The following is an 18,482-nucleotide window of genomic DNA, read 5'->3' as shown; positions in this document are numbered from 1 at the left end:
AGAATAAATGACAACACTGTAAAAGGAGAATAAACAGTTCTTTATAAAAAAAATCATAAAATAACAGTTTACAAGAAGCACAGTAAGGGGGACAGTCAGTCACAACAGAGGAAATATCCACTGCAGACAGTATTCCAGCGTTGCCAGTTGGTAACTTTGTGTTCCACCACTGTTGGCTCCACTTCTTTAAGGATAGTTAATAATTGAACCTTCTGTCGCATCCTTGGAATCCCATTGGGCATTTTGAGCAGCAGGTTGGGAATAGAGGGATCTATCAGTTCAAAGGACATGGCCAAACCACTGTAGCCCCTTGTGCCCTAATATTCGACCAATGTGTGTCTTTCCAAATTGCTGATACAGGTCTTCTTTGGTTCTTTGTTCCTATTTACTCTCCATGGTATTGTAAATGGGTCCATAGATCTTTCGAAGTACCTTCCTCTCAAAGGCTCATATTGCTTCTTCAGCTTTTGCTGAAATCGCCCAGTGTGCAGAACCACATAAAAGTACCAGCTGTACTAGTGTCAGGTACAGCTGGATCTTATTCTTCTGTGACATTAGTCTAGTACCCTACAGGACAAAATCAGTGGAAAATCCAGGATGGATTAACAATGGCCATAGTAGTATCATACTGGAGTGGAGTTAAGGGATGCTTTTTGCAATACAGGCACCCATTTTATTAAAGATATCAATAATTTCCTGCTTTAACGCGTACTTTTCTAAGCATAGAAATCACAAGAACACACAAAAATAACTGTAAGCACAATTCCATGTGCTAAAACAATGAGGGTGTGAACTGTTTTAAACCAATAATTAATTGTGTTAACCAAAACCATGTGCTATATTAGAGTATCCACTGAAGGTGCCTTTTATAAAAAAAGGCTAAACAATTCTTAGACAGTAAATATTTTCCCAGTATTGCAGTACAAAAAGGCATTTTGTTTATAAAGCAGATATTTATTTTCAGTGAAATGTTGGTGCCAGATATTCTTTCATTCTAAGAACAAAATTATCAGCTACCTGTGTAATAATGAAGTATACTGTCACTGTGCACACTCATCCCCATAGATTGCTTTGTAAAGTGGGAAGGACAGTTATTTAAAAATAAGAAGCAGACAATCTAATTTTAAGTAGAAAATACAAATTACATAGACAGTTTTTGCTAGGAGTGTGCATTTTATGTGAAATGTACAGAGTGATTATTAATATGTGAAACAAATATATACAGTGTTTAACATATGACACAAATACTATGTCAGACATGATAGTTGAAATTGTGCCTTAAGTTTCAGAATTGCAGCCTGAAGACTTCGACTTCTTGCCACAATATTTCGGCAGACAGCAATTCAGCCAACTTTAGGTGAATGATTTGCACTTGAGATTGATAGTTCATATTGCTAATATTGTAACAAAAATTGAAGCAGAGACTCTTGCACGAAGGCAGCTGCTTCTTGAGTGACTAGTCGAGTTTCACATTCTCTTCAAATATTGCTCCAACTGTGATGCAGACACACGTGAGTAATGGTGATACTGTGTGCATGCTGTTCGTGGAATGCAGGCTCATGGACTTAAGATTTAGATGTCAAATTAATAAAATCAACTTTTTTAGATGTGTCATTATTCATAAAATGTTTTCTTTCTGTAGACATCAAACAAATCACCAGGTCCCACACCTTATCCAGCTGAAAGCCACTATGATGATTAATAATATCTTCTGCTAATCGTATTATCACGGATTCCTTAATAACTGAACCCCAAAAGGATCTCATCTAGGCAGAAAGCAAAGCCTACATTGGTCAGACAATGCGCACAGTGCATGAAAGGTGCATTGATAATGATCACCACACTCCCCTTTCTTGTTCCAGTAAGTCAGTCATAGCCAAGCATTGTATCTCCAGAGGACATTCCATGGATTATTCTACCACTGAAATCTTGGCCTCGATGAGATCCTTCTGGAATTCAGTTATTAAGGAATCGGTGGAAATATTTTTGGTGGAAGATCCTTTTAATATGATGGTGGCTTTCAACTGGATAAGGTGAGGGACCCCGTAATTTCTTTAATATCTTCATAAAGAAAGCATTTTATGACTAATGACAGTTAACTTTATTAATTTGACATCTTAATTTTAACTCCATGAGCCAGTATTCTGACAGAGAGCAAATATATCGTATCATCCTTACGCATGCCCCAGCACACAGAAGAGGGTACAAAAGTCAACAGATGCCACGCATGTAGTGGCTGTCTTTGCACATGTCTCTCTGCACCAGTTTTTGGTATAAAGGTAGCACTGTGAACTAGTAATCTCATCTGAAGATGGCTGAATGGTTGACTGCAGAAATATTGTGGCAAGAAGTCAATGACATCCGGATGCAATCCTGATATTTCGTTTTGGGCTGGAATCTAATACTGGGGAGGCAGCTTCTAATTGCCACATACTCTCCACCCCATTCCTGAAGTTTTGGCAGGTGGTGTATGAGTTTTAGCTGAGTTAGGCAAGATAGGGGTGGCCATGAGAAGTAGTTTGAGAAAATGTGTTTGCAATTTAGCCACTTTGGACTCATATGTTAGTAGCTTATACTTGCAGAGTTGGGCTTTAACTGAAAATGAATCCATATAAAGTAATGATAGTACACTAGCCAACCAGTTCAGATGTTATTGCTTGATGTCAGTAACCATGGAGTATGAATGTATGTGATTATAGGAATTATCCTCATAATACTGTCACAGACACATTAATGGTGTGTGTTTTGCATTGTCCAGCATGAAATAACCATAATTCAGAAAATTAAAATGAAAATAGACTGTTTGGTGAGTGTAGATTAGTCCCATGATTCATGTTACAATAGCTACACAGTACATCATGTAGAGGCACTTGATGTAACTGAACTTCAACATCTAGAACATTCAGAATCAACCTCTCCATCATGCCCAGGCTGTAATAGTTAATTGCTGTATGTATCTGAATTAGTCACCTAATGTACGAAAGGAACTACCGAATGGCTATTGACGAAGTGGTTGATAAGTCACGGGAGGTCTTGTGTGGATTAAGATAGAACTGCTTTTACGTTTGTCAGTTTCTTGTTCCACAGATTATTTGCACAATAAATAACAATGATGTTAAACAAGTCATTAACATCAGAAATTATTTTATAAAAATGACTTCTGGCTTATCATTTACAAGCAGTGTTAGTGATACCAACTTTTTTTTTCCCATTGCTGTCTGTCAGACATTTTATACCATTGAGTAAAAGAATAAAACTTTTGGTCTAAGCATTGTGCTTTCCTCTTTTTGTGCTATAACCTGCTGTAATGTGGCATAGTGAACATAATTTTTGCTTCTGATATTGTAGTTATGTGCACCATTGTTCCTTTTGAACTGCAGTGAATTATTTTCAGAAAACTTCCTGACAATAAATATACTGTGAGGTAGTAGCCAAAATACCCCCAATATTTGCAATGATTTTAAGTGCAAATGTGGCTGAACAAATTTTTTTAGGAGTTCCAAAAAGTGTTTTTTGCCAGTTTAAATTCACATCAAAGTGTTCACCTAAAATTTTGAAGTTTCCCCTCCATTTATTATCTTTTCATTGTGTGTTACACTCACCACTGATGTGGTACTCCTAGATGTGTAATGTATTGTATTATTTTTCTTTCTTTCCTTATATATAAGCTATGTGGAAACTGAATGAACTATAAACCAAAGACACTGCAAAAGGCTAAATTAACGAGTTGTTTTGTGGCAAGGATAATGTTTTGATATATCATTAAATATCTGTATGAAACAAAGTTAGAAATATGGTTTTCAATTTATTCATTCATATATCCTCACCATTTTCTTTTGGGAAGTGGTAGCGTATAGACTATGCTTGGATCCGTCATACCAGCATCGTTAAAAATGTGTATTTCAACTGTTCATTAACAGTATTACAAAAAGTTATTAGAAAAGGAATATTTATTTACATGGTTATAAGTTCAAATCCTATCTGTTCATCATTTCACTCGCCACTGAGATCCTGCACCAAGAGGTTCGATGCAGACAGGAATAATTAACACCACATCTGGAGGAGTGCTCCTGCACAGACATTGTCACACTCAAGACTAAACATAATGGAATTAATTTGAAGGTAATAAATAACACAGACTTGATAGGCACCGATTGAACGTGGTTTACTTATGCTAAAAATATTGACAGATCAACAGTTTCAATGGTTGCGGTGATTATTTGGTACTGGGCGCTACTGGAAGCAGCAGTATGAAATGCAAATTATGTTTATTGACCTTAAATGTAATGATATAAAAGGTCTGTTGGTATTGCTATCAGTTGCAGTTCACCCAAGATTGTGCACAGATTCATAAATTACCTTCAAATTTTTTGTAACTATTCTTTCCAATCAGTTTTTTCTGATTTTTCAGGCAATTAGTAATCGATTTGCAAATCTCTATTCAGATGTCAGAAGTGAATTTTGCCTTTTTAAAACTGAGGGTGAGACCATTCGTTGAAAACCAGTCAGTGATATTTTCAAGAATATTGTTTAACATTTCTTCTGTTGCTGTATGTATGCCTGGAGTGATTATGGTATTAATGTCATCTGCAAAAGGAGTTAATTGTGCTTGTTGTATATTAGATAGAAGGTTGTTTACATGCGTGAAGAACAATACTGGACCCACGATAGTCATGTGGAACCTAAGCGTGATTTCTCCCTAATCAGAATAATGTTCTTAGACTGCATTTTAGAACTGCTAAGTACAACTTTCAGCATCCTTTCTGTTAGATATGACATAATCCATTGACTCGCCATACCATCAGTTTCAAAGGCTATAGGTAGGTCACAGAAAATACCAACCTGCATTATTTTGTTATTTAATGCTTTTAAAATTTGGTGTGTAGAAATGTAAACAGCACTCTCAGTGGGGCAGCTCTTCTGAAATCCAAACTCTGATCTACTGTGGATATTATTGTTGCTCAAGAGTGTTACTACTCTAGACTACATCACTTTCTTGAAAATTTTGGAAAATGTCAGTTGTGAAAAAGCTAGGTAGTTATTGATATCTCACCTGCCACCTTCTTCAAAGAGGGATTTAACAATGGCATATTTCAGCCTCTGGAAAATGCCTTGAGTAGTTAGTGATGCATTGCAGATTTCAGATAAGAAGGGCCTTATTACATGGGATCAAATCCAGATGAGCTTGGAGAGAATATAAAATATTCTTATTTTCAGGAGGAGATATTGGTGATACATTCATGTGAGAGCATTTCATGGGAGTTGCTTTTGCAACATATGCAGTGATTTTTCTATCGAATTGTTTGTCGCTACATTTTCTACTATATTTAAGAAATGATTATGATGGTACCCTGTTCTGTTGTGTTTTTTGTACTCTGCACTGAAAAAGTATATTTTTATGAAATCACCTTGTTATGGAAGAAACAGTCTGATTAAAAATGGAGATAAAAACTTGTGAAAAACCTATTTTTCTGGGTTCACAGTCTTGAAAATATGATTGTGGGTGGACTGCCTAAGGCCTCCTTTGAGTTGAATTATAACTGTAGTGGGACTGGAAGATCAAGCAAGTATGCTATACAGGATTGATAAACAAATTATGTGAGATTTTTTTTAGTTTTTTTTCTACGTGGTAACTTTTTAGGATGGATTCATAAGTTTCATAAAAATGGTAAATAACAATATTTTTTCCCCTTTGAAACTGAAAGTTATTTCTCAGTATGTTTGCTGCTCAGGTTAACGCATTTGTCCCCATAGATTCCATTTTTTTAGTCACTCAGAAAAGGAGTTTGTTCTCAAATATGAGTATTACTTGATGACAATATTACTGGATAGAAATTCTTCCCATCATGCAAGCAATTTTTTCCAGGTTAAAAAACAGAGATAGGTTATTTCGAACAAATCCCTGTGGGTAGTCAAGTATAATAACTTATTATTGCATTACGGTTTCTCATCCTTCTATGAAAATATTACTTTATTGTTTTTGAATCCACCATGGGGTTATGTATATATCATGTGATCAGCTACACAACATAATTGAAACGGTGCAGACATGTAAAGAATTAAAGACATACAGTTGTCAAACTCAAATAATGTCAGCAGTAACAAAAAAGAGCAAATGAATTTAGGAAATGCAGCCTATTCTGGAGTAAATTCAAGAGCTATCTTCACAAAAATCTGGTCATTGTGTATTGGACTATAGAGACCAGGTCATCAGCAAAAGTTCCGTCTCACCTTAGAACTGTTAGGTTACTATGCAGTGCTTACATACATTATGATCCCATATTCCATTTAGACAAAATTTACTGTGATGCCTTTGAAAAGGTCTAGAGTATTGACAGTGTTACTTTGAGAAGATGCATTCTGTAAGAAGAATTATTGTTGAACACGAATTAGTGTAAGATTTTCATTACTCATTTTTTGTTCAAGTGTAAAATTTTATTACTAGCCGGTTCTCTGTAGTTTTCCATTATTGTGACCTTCTGAAATTTTTGCTGTGCAGGAAAGTATGTCAGTGTGTACCGCAGTCATTACCAAAATTGGTGGGATGTTTCAACCAATATGGAACAAGTAACTATGAGCCCCAAAGAATCACAGTAGCTGCATTTTATGCAGAGGTAAGTTTAAAGTATGAGCGTTTATCGGAATGGATGAAGGGAGAAAACCACTTTGGCATTTTACTGTTACATTCTCATTTTTATATTACTTTTTTCTGTTTGATTGTCATCGTTTTGATTAATTATGATTTAATTTGGTAATTTGTCCTAAGAAGCTTACCATGTAGGATTCCCTTTTCTCACACTTTATTTCACACTTCAGAAATCTATTGAACTATTACAGAAAATAAATGAAACACCTAAAATATAGTTAATATTAATGTTAGACTGTTCACAACTGTAATTTGATTTGCATAATGCAAATTGTGAAGACAGAATTTGTGTTAAAATATTCAGATTATATTGTTTTGCACTTACATATTCAACTGTCAGTATGTCGAAGGTGCACTAGGGTCATGGCTCTGCTTATAGCATTAATTGCTAGCCTGATAGGCCAAAACATTATGACCAACTGCTTAACCGTGTGTTGGTCCAACTTTTGAATGTAATAAAGCAGCACTTCTGTATGGTGTGGCTTCAGCAAGTCATTGGTAGGTGTCCAGAATTACATGACGCCAGATGTCTTTGTACAGATCATGTAATCCACATGAATTGCTGACTGATGGTTTAGTGAACATTGAGCTTTTGCCAGAAAATGTCCTAAAATGTGCTTCATCAGGTTCAGATCACACAAATATTGTGGCCAGTAGACCTCCATAAGTTCACTCTCATGCCCCTCAAACCATTGTAGCATGGTTCTGGTCTTATTACATGGACAGTTGTCCTGCTGTAAAGGGCTATCATCATCAGGGAACATATCACACATAAAGGCATGCAGGTGGTTTGCAGTAATGTTCACATGCACAGCCATCAAAGTGCCTTTTATTGCTGCCATAGGTCTTATGAACGCCTAGTTGAATCTGCTCATAGCATAATAGTGCCTTCCAACAGCTTTCGATTGTGGCACAGTGCACATACACAACACACAACTACCTGGGTGATGGCATTTTCAGAAACGACAGTAGACTTCATGTAACAACAAATGTGACTCGTCGGATCAGGTGACATGGCCCAGTTGTGACAATCCTGTGCCCACTGCAGTCACAATTGATAAAGTCATTAGGTCAACTGGAGAACACTTAGGGGTTGTTTGCTGCACAGATGCATGTTCAACGATGTGTGCTGAACAGTGTGTACTGAGACACTTGTACCTACACCAGCATTGTACTTTGTAATTAGACCTGCCACAAATCACTGCCCCTCCTGATTCGCAGTGCAGATAAGTCTCTGACTTCCATGGTCTGTGCTGAAGCATGAATGTCCAACAGCTTATCATCTACTCATGGTTTCACCACCTGTCAGTCACATTCTATAGATACTCAAGACAGTAACTTGTAAAGAGCCGGCCACTTTCACCATATCTGAGCTGTTCATTTTCAGGTGGTGGGAAATAACAGATTGCCCTTTGTTGAAGTCACTTATGTCATTAGATTTACCTATTTGCTAAATGTATCATCGCCTGAAAGATTCTTTATTTGTCTGTGCTCTGCTTGTATACTTTCCTTAGTGTGTCACAGACTGCAAGGAGACATTCATCTCATAGTGGGCAATAATCACAATGTTTTGGCTCATCAGTATGTAATCACCATTTTACCAGAACATACAAGTTGTGGAAGACATTGCATATTAGCATTGTTCTGCCTCTGCACATCTTCATAATATCAGACTGTAGAAACTTTACAACAGTACAGAATACTGTTGCACTACTTTTAAACTGAAATGCCATTAGGTTAGGTTAGGTTATAGACTGTGGTGTAGAGTGGCCCTCATTATCACGAAAAGTTGTGCATCTGATGTTATTTTACTATACACTGAGCTGAGGTGACAAAAGTAATGGGAAAGCGATATGCACATATACAGATGGTGATAGACAAGGTATAAAAGGGCAGTGCATTGGCAGAGCTGTCATTTGTACTTCAGTGATTCATTGGAAAAGGCTTCTGACGTGATTATGGCTAAGTGACGGGGATTAACAGGCATTGAACACAGAATGGTAGTTGGAGCTAGACGCTTGAGACATTCCATTTTGTTAGGGAATTCAATACACCGAGATACAGTGTCAAGAGTGTGCCAAGAATATCAGATTTCAGACATTACATCTCACCATGGACAACACAGTGGTAGAGCAGAGCCATTTGCGTAGAGTTGTTAGTGTTAACAGACGAGAAGCCCTGAATGAAATAACTGCAGACATGAATGTGAGACATACAGTGAACATATCCTTTGGGACTGTGCAATGAAATTTGGTGTTAATGTGCTATGGCAGCAGATGACACACACAAATGCCTTTGCTAAAGAACAACATTGCCTGCAGCATCTCTCTTGGGATCATGACTATGCCAATTGGACACTAGATGACTGGAAAAATGTGGCATGTTGATATGAATTCTAATGTCACTTGGCGAGAGCTGATGAAGCCATGGACCCAGGTTATCAATAAGGCACTGTGTAAACTGGCGGTGGCTCCATAATGGTGTGAGAAGTTTTACATTAAATGGATTCGGTCCCCTGGTCCAACTCAACTGATCATTGACTGGAAATGGGTATGTTTGGCTACTTGGAGACAATTTGCAGCCATTCGTGAACTTCATGTACCCAAACAACAAAGGAATTTTTATGGATGACAACACACCATGTCACTGGGCCACAGTTGTTCATGATTGGTTTGCAGAACATTCAGACTGTTTGGGCAAATGACTTGGCCATCCAGATTGCCCTATGTGAATAGCATTGTACATTTATGGGACATAATCGAGAGATCAGCTCAAGCACAAAATCCTGCATCAGCAATACTATCACAGTTATGGATGGCTACAGGGACAGCACGGCTGAATATTTCTGTAGGAGACTTCCAATGACTTGTCGAGTCCATGCCGTGTCAAGTTTCTGCATTACACTGGGAAAAGGTGGTCTGATGCAATATTAGGAGGTATCCCATGACTTTTGTCATCTCAGTGTAATATGTTTCTGTATGACAGCAAATTTTTTTTTTCTTCAGCTAATGGCCATGAGAGGTAGCCTCCAGATGGTCCTCATGGAAAGTATTATGTCAAACTTGTTGAACTGTTTGGCTGATCCGTCTCCAGTTGTCAGGCAATTGTGTTTAAAAGGCCTGGCTTCACTTTCTTGCTGGGAGCAGGAACAGGTATGTAATACTTGTGTGTGTGTGTGGGGGGGGGGGGGGGGGGTAAGGTAGCATTTGCAATTATGTCTATACCATATTTTATGGACCATAAGATGCACTTTTTTCTTCAAACAAAATTCAAGTGCATCTTATACTCGAAATTAATATAAAAATGTCCAGTGTTTGATTTCAAATTCCTGCCAGTCTTAAAAATAGCCATATATTTGACGCCATGGGAAACTTATCTCTGTCTGGTAACATGGAAAAAACAAAAAGCATTAATATGATGTGGGATATAAATTGAAAGTAATAGGATATGCAGAAGAACATGGAAACAGAGCAGCTGAGCAGCTTTTCGGCCTTCTGCCAACAGAAAGTCATATGGCGAGTAGTAAAGAAGAACTGAAAAAATGAGGAAGACTAAATGTGAAAATAGAGGACTGAATGCAAAATGGCCAAAACTAGAAGACGATGTATTGAAATGGGTTCAGGGACACCGTCAAAATGACATTGGGATTAATACAAAAATAATTCAAATACACTCTCATCAGCTAGTGCTGCAGAAGAACTTAATAGACTTTAAGGGTTGAATTGGTTGGTGCTACAGGTTTATGATGCGTCATGGACTTAGCATGCGAACCTAAACCGAAAAATCTAGAAAATGTCTTAAGAATATGAAGAGAAAATACTATCTTTCCATTGCTTTGTTATTCAACATTGAAAGAAAACAATTGTGAACTAAGGCAATTAGCAAATATGGATGAAACTCCTCTGACATTTGATGTGCTGAGTAACAGGACTGTTGCCATGAAAGGTGTTAAAACTGTAACTACAACATAAAAAAAGTTTTGAATCACCTCAAGAGTTCCGGAACCTGTACAGAAAATTGGAATAGAGATCAACATAAACATCATTTCTGCCCTTTTTATTGCTCATGAAAAGCACACACTGCATGTAGTACCACAATACAGCGAGACCTTCAGTGGTGGTGGTGGTGGTGGTGGTGATGGTCCAGATCGCTGTACACACTGGTACTTCTAATACCCAGTAGCACCTCCTTATGCATTGATGTATGCCTGTATTCATCGTGGCATACTGTCCACAAGTTCATCAAGGCACTGTTGGTCCAGATTGTCCCACTCCTCAATGGCGATTCAGTGTAGATCCCTCAGAGTGTTTGGTGGGTCACGTCGTCCATAAACAGCCCTTTTCAATCTATCCCAGGCATGTTCAATTGAGTTTATGTCTTTAGAAAATGCTGGCCATTTTAGTTGAGCAGTGTCATTATCTTGAAGGTAGTCATTCTCAAGATGTGCATGATGGGTATGTGAATTGTCGTCCATGAAGACGAATGCCTCGCCTATATGGTTGCGCCATCAGACAGAGGATGTCATTCACGTATTGTACAGCCATTACAGCACCTTCCATGACCATTAGCTGCATACATTGGCCCCACATAATGCCACCCCAAAACAGCAGGGAACCTCCACCTTGCTGCACTCGATGGACAGTGTGTCTAAGGCGTTCAGCCTCACTGGGTTGCCTCCAAACACATCTCCGACGATTGTCTCATTGAAGGCATATGTGACACTCATTGGTGAAGATAACGTGATGCATGGTGTCAGGGTTGTGAAGATGGACCTCGCCAGGAACGTCGTGAGTGAAGTTGTGCATCTTGCAGCCTATTGCACACGTTTTGAGTCATAAAATGACGTCCTGTGGCTGCACAAAAAGCACTATTCAACATGGTGGCATTGCTATCAGGGTTCCTCCGAGCCATAATCCATTGGTAGCAGTCACCCACTGCAGTAGTTGCCCTTGGGCGGCATTAGCGAGGCATGTCATCGACAGTTCCTGTCTCTCTGTATCTCCTCCATGTCCAAACAATATCGATTTGGTTCACTCCGAGATGCCTGGACACTTCCCTTTTTTGAGAGCCCTTCCTGACACAAAGCAAGAGCCCTTCCTGACACAAAGCAACAATGCAGACGCGATCAAATCACGGTATTGACCATCTAGGCATGGTTGAACTAGAGACAATGAGAGCCATGTACCTCCTTCCTGGGGGAATGACTGGAACTGATCAGCTGTCGGACCCTCTCCATGTAATAGGCATTGCTCATGCATGGTTTAGTGACATATCTGAACAGTCAAAGGGACTGTCTGTGATACAGTATGCACAGTCAACATCTATCTTCAGGAGTTCTGGGAACTGGGGTGATGCAAAACTTTTTTTGATGTGTGTATAAGAACAAGTGGACATGAAAAAATGCATTACACTGTTGTCCTTTCATGTTGTCGTTACAGTACTAAATGATCATTTGCCAGCGCAAAGCAATACCAAAACCTCTGAAATACTGCAAGATGTTGTTCTTGTAGACGGCAAGGGTTGGATGGACGAGGCTGGTATGAAATTATGCATTAACCGTGCATGGGAGAGAAGGAAAGGTGCTCTACTGAAGAAGGGTTCTCTTGTGGTAAATCAGTTTAGTAGTCATTTGAAAAAATCTCTGAAAGAGAATTTGAGACAGGGAAACACCAAGCTAGCTGTTATTCCAGGAGGACTTACATCTCAATTGTAACCTCTTTATGTCTTGATAAATAAACCATATAAAGTGTACTTGAGAGAGAAGTGGAAGAAATGGATGATGGATGAAACCCAACATGAATTCATGGTGGAGGGGCCCTTAAAACAAACTACAGTCAAAGAAGTGGGTTGTGGGTAATACAGCCGTGGTCTAGAATGAAAAAATAAATCGTTCAGAATGAGATTTTCACTCTGCAGCAGAGAGTGCACTGATATGAAACTTCCTGGCAGATTAAAACTGTGTGCCGGACCGAGACTCAAACTCGGGACCTTTGCCTTTCGCGGGCAAGTGCTCTACCAACTGAGCTACCCAAGCACGACTTACATCCCGTCCTCACAGCTTTACATCTGCCAGTACCTAGTCTCCTACCTTCCAAACTTAACAGAAGCTCTCCTGTGAACCTTGCAATATCCTCCGCAATATCCTTTCTTTCAGGAATGCTAGTTCTGCAAGGTTCGTGGGAGAGCTTCTGTTAAGTTTGGAAGATAGGAGACGAGGTACTGGCAGAAGTAAAGCTGTGAGGACAGAGCGTGAGTCATGCTTGTGTAGCTCAGTTGGTAGAGCACTTGCTCGTGAAAGGCAAAGGTCCCGAGTTCGAGTCTTGGTCCAAAACACAGTTTTAATCTGCCAGGAAGTTTCAAATACTTCATTATTAAATCTCTCAAGAAGTGCAGCATAAGTAATGCTCTCGGTGGCAGTGAAGACCATCTCGTATATATGAAGAGGACAATGATTTCAATGAAGAGGAAGAAGAAAGTTCAGATGATGATTTTCATGGATTTTAAAGGGTAGCTCGGTTTTATAAAATAGGTTTTTTTTTTTTCAGTCTGATAATAAAAGTGATAAAATGTTGTTTTTTTAATTATATAAAAATTAAGGTGCATCATATAGTCCGTAGTGTCTTATAGTCCATAAAATATGGTACTTCTGTTCTTAATTCACCTGTTCAGGATTTTATGGAAAGCGTTTAAAATATTACCACTATATAATAATAAAAATAATTGGATGAAATGAAACATACTCCATATACAGTGGGAATGTTGAGTGCATAATAATTGACACAAAAAAGTGGAATATTTATGATCAACCATAATTATGCATAAATAAATACTTAATGGGCCATCAATACAACTTCACTTCATGAAAATATAATGCCATCTACTATTGAAAACACTGTTATAGTGTGTGGTCTATATGATTATAAATTGATAGCATGCTGTAGCATGACCTACTGCTACTCAGGGCCCGAGTTTTATCACAGTCAGCTCTAAGTTACTTTAAAATCTTTACTACTCATAGTGGTAGCCTTCCAGGACAAGAATTTCTCCCTTGTTCTGCTAAATGTGTCATTCTTAAAAGCTTGAAGAGCAAAATTCTCATGGAAAATAATAATAATAATAATAATAATAATAATTCATGGCAAGCACCCGTATCATCTAACACAGCCACACATCGATCAAAACGCATCCAACACATGGCTAAGAAAAGGCAATATATACAGTGAGACGGATGGATTCATGATTGCAATACAGGATCAAACAATAAACACCAGATATTAAAGCAAGCGTATTATTAAAGATCCCAATATCACAGCAGATAAATGCAGACTTTGCAAACAACAAATAGAAACAGTAGATCACATCACATGCGGATGTACAATACTAGCAAATACAGAATACGCCAGATGACATGACAATGTAGCAAAAATAATACAACAACAACTTGCCATACAACCGAAACTAATAAAATAACACGTTCCCATATACAAGTATGCACCACAAAATGTACTGGAGAATGATGAATACAAATTATACTGGAACAGAACCATTATAACAGATAAAGCAACACCACATAACAAACCTGACATCATACTCACCAATAAAAAGAAGAAATTAACACAACTAATCGAAATATCCATACCCAATACAACAAATATACAGAAGAAAACAGGAGAAAAAATTGAAAAATACATCCAACTGGCTGAAGAAGTCAAGGACATGTGGCATCAGGATAAAGTTGACATTATACCAATTGTACTATCAACTACAGGAGTCATACCATGCAATATCCACCAGTACATCAACGCAATGCAGCTACATCCAAATGTATATATACAACTACAGTAATCTGTAATTATTGATACATGTTCAATTACTCAAAAGTTCCTAAATGCAGTGTAACATATACCGTACAGTTAAAAGGAAGTCACACTTGATCAAGGTCCGCGTCGCTTTCCATTTTTAACCAGACATAACGTCTGAGAAAGGAAAGGTAATAATAATAATATGCTCTCAGCATGTACAATTTTGGAACCACAGTTGCATCTGAAGTAGAAAGAAAGAAAGAAAGAAAATGCTCATCATGCGGAACGGTAAGAGCCTACATAAATGACTGTATTGAAGCTTAATGATAGCTGCAGCAGCAACAAGCACAACTGTATTAATCTTACAAGGGGGCCCTCCATACTGTAAATCACAGATTTTAATGCACTTCAAATATGTTGCAGAGGCACTTACACTGAGTACCTGGTTATCCAGTTTTTTAGCGACGGGGCTTAGTTTTTCAGAAAATTGATTTTGAAGCTCTTTGCGCGCTTTGTATATCTGTAACATTACATGCATTCCAAGCAAGTCAGCGTAGCGCAGTGGTAAAGGTTCAGGTCTACTGCACTGGAGGTATCGTGTTCGAATCCTGCTCGTGTACTACTTCTTCTTCTTCTTCTTCTTCTTCTTCTTCTTCTTCTTCTTCCTTTTTTTTTAAAAAAAAAATCAACCGTATTTTTAAATTTTATTTCAAAGAATATCAATAAACAGTGTAAAGTGTGTGAAATTATAAATATATATTCAGTTATTAATTTTTTCAAATATTTGTTCCATTTGTGGTTCTCATCATATTCTCCCAATTCATCTTCTTCGTTGATATCTATCAATTCATCATCAATAATGATCTGTCTTTCACCCAAGAGATCCCGAATTGCACTACATATCCATCGTCAATTGCAGTGGAATTGGCAGAGATCACACTAGGCGGTGTATTCATTATGAAATTCAAATCGCAGAGTATATTTTCAGCGTATTTAGTGGCATTTGTGATTTCGCCTTGTGCAGAAACACTTGGTTCTTCCATTTCACAGAATTTTCTAACACACAGCACTAGAGACGCTTTGCGAGCAACTGGCGCTGTAATTAGATTTACGTAAAGGAATACAACTTGCATCCTCATTGGCCACAACTAGGAGCTGGGGTTCCCATTACGGCTAATGGTATTCATAGGAGAGGGGATGATAATGGGCGGAGATCAATTTAGGTAATACAAGAAGTGACAGTTGTACGAACTGAATGAATATTTGAAAAAATGAATAACTGAATATATATTTATAATTTTGCACACCTTACACTGATTGTTGATATTCTTTGAAATAAAATTGAAAAATTCACTCGATTTTGAAAAAAAAAAAAAGGGTACACAAGCAGGATTCACACACAATACCTCCACTGCAGTAGCCCTGAACCTTTACCGCTATGCTACGCTGGCTTGCTAGGAATGCTTATAATATTACAGATATACAAAGCACACAATGAACTTCAAAATCAATTTTCTGAAAAACTAAGGCCCATCGCTAAAAAACCGGATAGCCACTTACCCAGGGTAAGTGCCTCTACAACATATTTGAAGTGCATCAAAATCTGTGATTTACAGTATGGAGGGTCCCCTAGTTGGTCCATTGATATTGCTGCTAGTGTAGAGATATCTGGTTCCCTAGATGAAAGCTACTGGGAGTGACTTACGAAGGAGAGAAAAAGTCTCCCTGATGAAGGAACTTATACTTCAAAAAGTTAGGGGTAAATATTGTTCTGTGTTAATGGGTCTGTCAGCACACTGAAATTTCACTGCTAGCAGATGAATACTCAGCCATTCTACCTCCTTGTAAGTTTACAGTTTTTTCAAGTGAATTTTTTTTTTATACAAAAAGAGGATTAGTAAAAGTAATATTCTCCAAATCGTAGCATAATGGCGCCCAATTTCGAATTGTATCATGAGTTTATGTTATCTATTAACATGAAAATTAACGGGAGTCAAAACTATCATTAACAACCTTTTTTCCTGAATGAGTGCAGCACTTCATTCTTTGGAAAATAACTACCAGTGAACAAATCTTCATGTCTCACAACAAGCTAATAACAGAATGGAGAGAATCTGGTAGGACTGGAAAATTGCTAAAAAATGTAGAATGAATGTCTGGTGACCGTGCAAAGACTACAATTTCAGGATGGGAAAGAATGAAGAAACATTTGAATTGATGAGGTAAGAGAAAGGCATGAGATTGAATACTTCATGAGTGCTTTCATCATTATGAAATATTATGGTAGTCACACTTCAAAGGCTATAAGTGTTGGTGGACAAAAGCGTTGTACCTACTTGTGAAGTAATTGCTGCTACATTGCATAATGTATTAATTTTCAAGAAATGGTCTTTGGGCATAAAGTAATAATCATGAGCAAGCATAAATGCATAAGAATTAAAAGGGAAAAAAAGAGATGGGATAGAAATCATTGCTGTTGATTGAGTTAAGAAAATGTACTTTGGACAGATCAGTAGAAGTGAAATGAACCACTACACTCACACAGGTAAAAAGAGTCTTTAATAGCTGAAGAGTAGGGTTATAGGAAGATATATGGGTTCCACAGAGATGACACAAAAAGAAACTAGAAAAGTAAAACTAGAGTTCCTACAAGAAAGTTATTATGTTTATGATGTTGGTTTAGTGGATGAGGAAAGAATTCCATGAACAAATGTAACAAATGAAGGAATTGTAGTATGTTGGAACAGTACTTGAATCAGAGCCCAAAATATCGACACAGGATATAAAAAAGTGGAGACCATAGGTAAGCAACTAGAAAGATTGATGACCTAAAAAAAAATTTAAAAAATTGAAAATGAGGCTGGTGGTGGTAATAACAGTATGAGTTCACAACAGAAGTCGGAAGGAGGGAAGGTAGAGAGAAAAGAAATAATTTTAGCATTAAATAATGTGGTTTTGGGTAACAGTAGTATCCAAATATTTGCTGTCAGTTTAGTAATAGTAATTATGAAATGAGTTCCTTTGTGTAATTGTAAATGAAATTGTCTTGTTTTGTATTGACAGTGGGAAAGGGAGAAAGAGGGAGGCATAATTTTGAAAACTATGTCTTGTAAAAATATAGTTCTTAAATTTCACAATAAATACCTGTTGTCAGTTGCACAGATATTTTTATTTTCCTTTTCCTGTTTCAACAGATTAATATATTATCTTCAGAAGTCTCCAAGATTAGGGCTAAATCATTAGACCTTGGTCATTCTTTTATGTGAAGTATAAGAAGTGTATTACAAAACGTACTTAGTTTTTGTTTACCAGATGTCAGTATCTTCTTCACAGAAACATAATGCTGCAACATGTCCAAAAAAGTCGACAGATTGATAATTTGTATTAAATGAATCACATTTATGTATGTAGTCAAGGTGTGGCACTAGGAGCAAGGAACGTATGTAAAGACATACAAAAATTATAACTGAAGTATGTAGAGAAGTTGTATGTAATGCACTGAAATAGATGGCACATAGTTATAACATCTAAAAGGAATGGACTAAAATCCACATTTTATAAGAGATGCTGCACAATCATAGTAGTGTCTATTTTTCAGTGCAAGCTGAGTGTTCAACAAATGTTTTGATTGTATGGCATTTCTTATAAAATGTGAAATTTAGTCCACTGCTTTTAGATGTCAGAACTGTGTGCCATGTTTTTTCAGGTGTATTATATACAACTCCTTTATATACTTTAATTATAATTTTTTATGCTTTTATATATATGTACCTTGCAGCTACCACAACAACTTGACTTTGTACATACACGTGATTTATTCACTATAAAGTACCAACCTGTTAACCTGTGCTTATAATAATCACATACAATATGTACATTTTGTAGACATGTCATGGCATTATTCTTCTGTGAAGATATGGCAAATTCTAGTGTCTGATTCCACCAGTCAGCTTTGACCAATGACATCATCCTATATGTGGTTTCCTTTACAGGTGAACCACTCTTCCCTAAAATTTTCCCAATAAACTGAGGTC

At 37.4% G+C, this 18,482-nt stretch overlaps 1 protein-coding gene across 3 annotated transcripts in view; it reads left to right on the top strand.

The window, feature by feature from the left end:
- LOC124777287 (maestro heat-like repeat-containing protein family member 1) overlaps positions 1 to 18,482 on the top strand; it is a 274,758-nt gene that overhangs the window by 176,044 nt on the left and 80,232 nt on the right. For all 3 annotated transcript variants that reach the window (XM_047252633.1, XM_047252635.1, XM_047252634.1), the window contains exons 24-25: positions 6,500 to 6,614; positions 9,652 to 9,798. In XM_047252633.1, coding sequence (XP_047108589.1) covers positions 6,500 to 6,614; positions 9,652 to 9,798 — 262 coding nt within the window. The remainder of the gene's footprint in view (positions 1 to 6,499; positions 6,615 to 9,651; positions 9,799 to 18,482) is intronic.

The sequence above is a fragment of the Schistocerca piceifrons genome, chromosome 2 (genome assembly GCF_021461385.2).
Source record: "Schistocerca piceifrons isolate TAMUIC-IGC-003096 chromosome 2, iqSchPice1.1, whole genome shotgun sequence".
In the NCBI taxonomy this organism is placed as follows: domain Eukaryota; kingdom Metazoa; phylum Arthropoda; class Insecta; order Orthoptera; family Acrididae; genus Schistocerca; species Schistocerca piceifrons.
The sequence above is the reverse complement of the archived record's forward strand: the minus strand, read 5'-3'. Positions and strand labels throughout refer to the sequence as shown.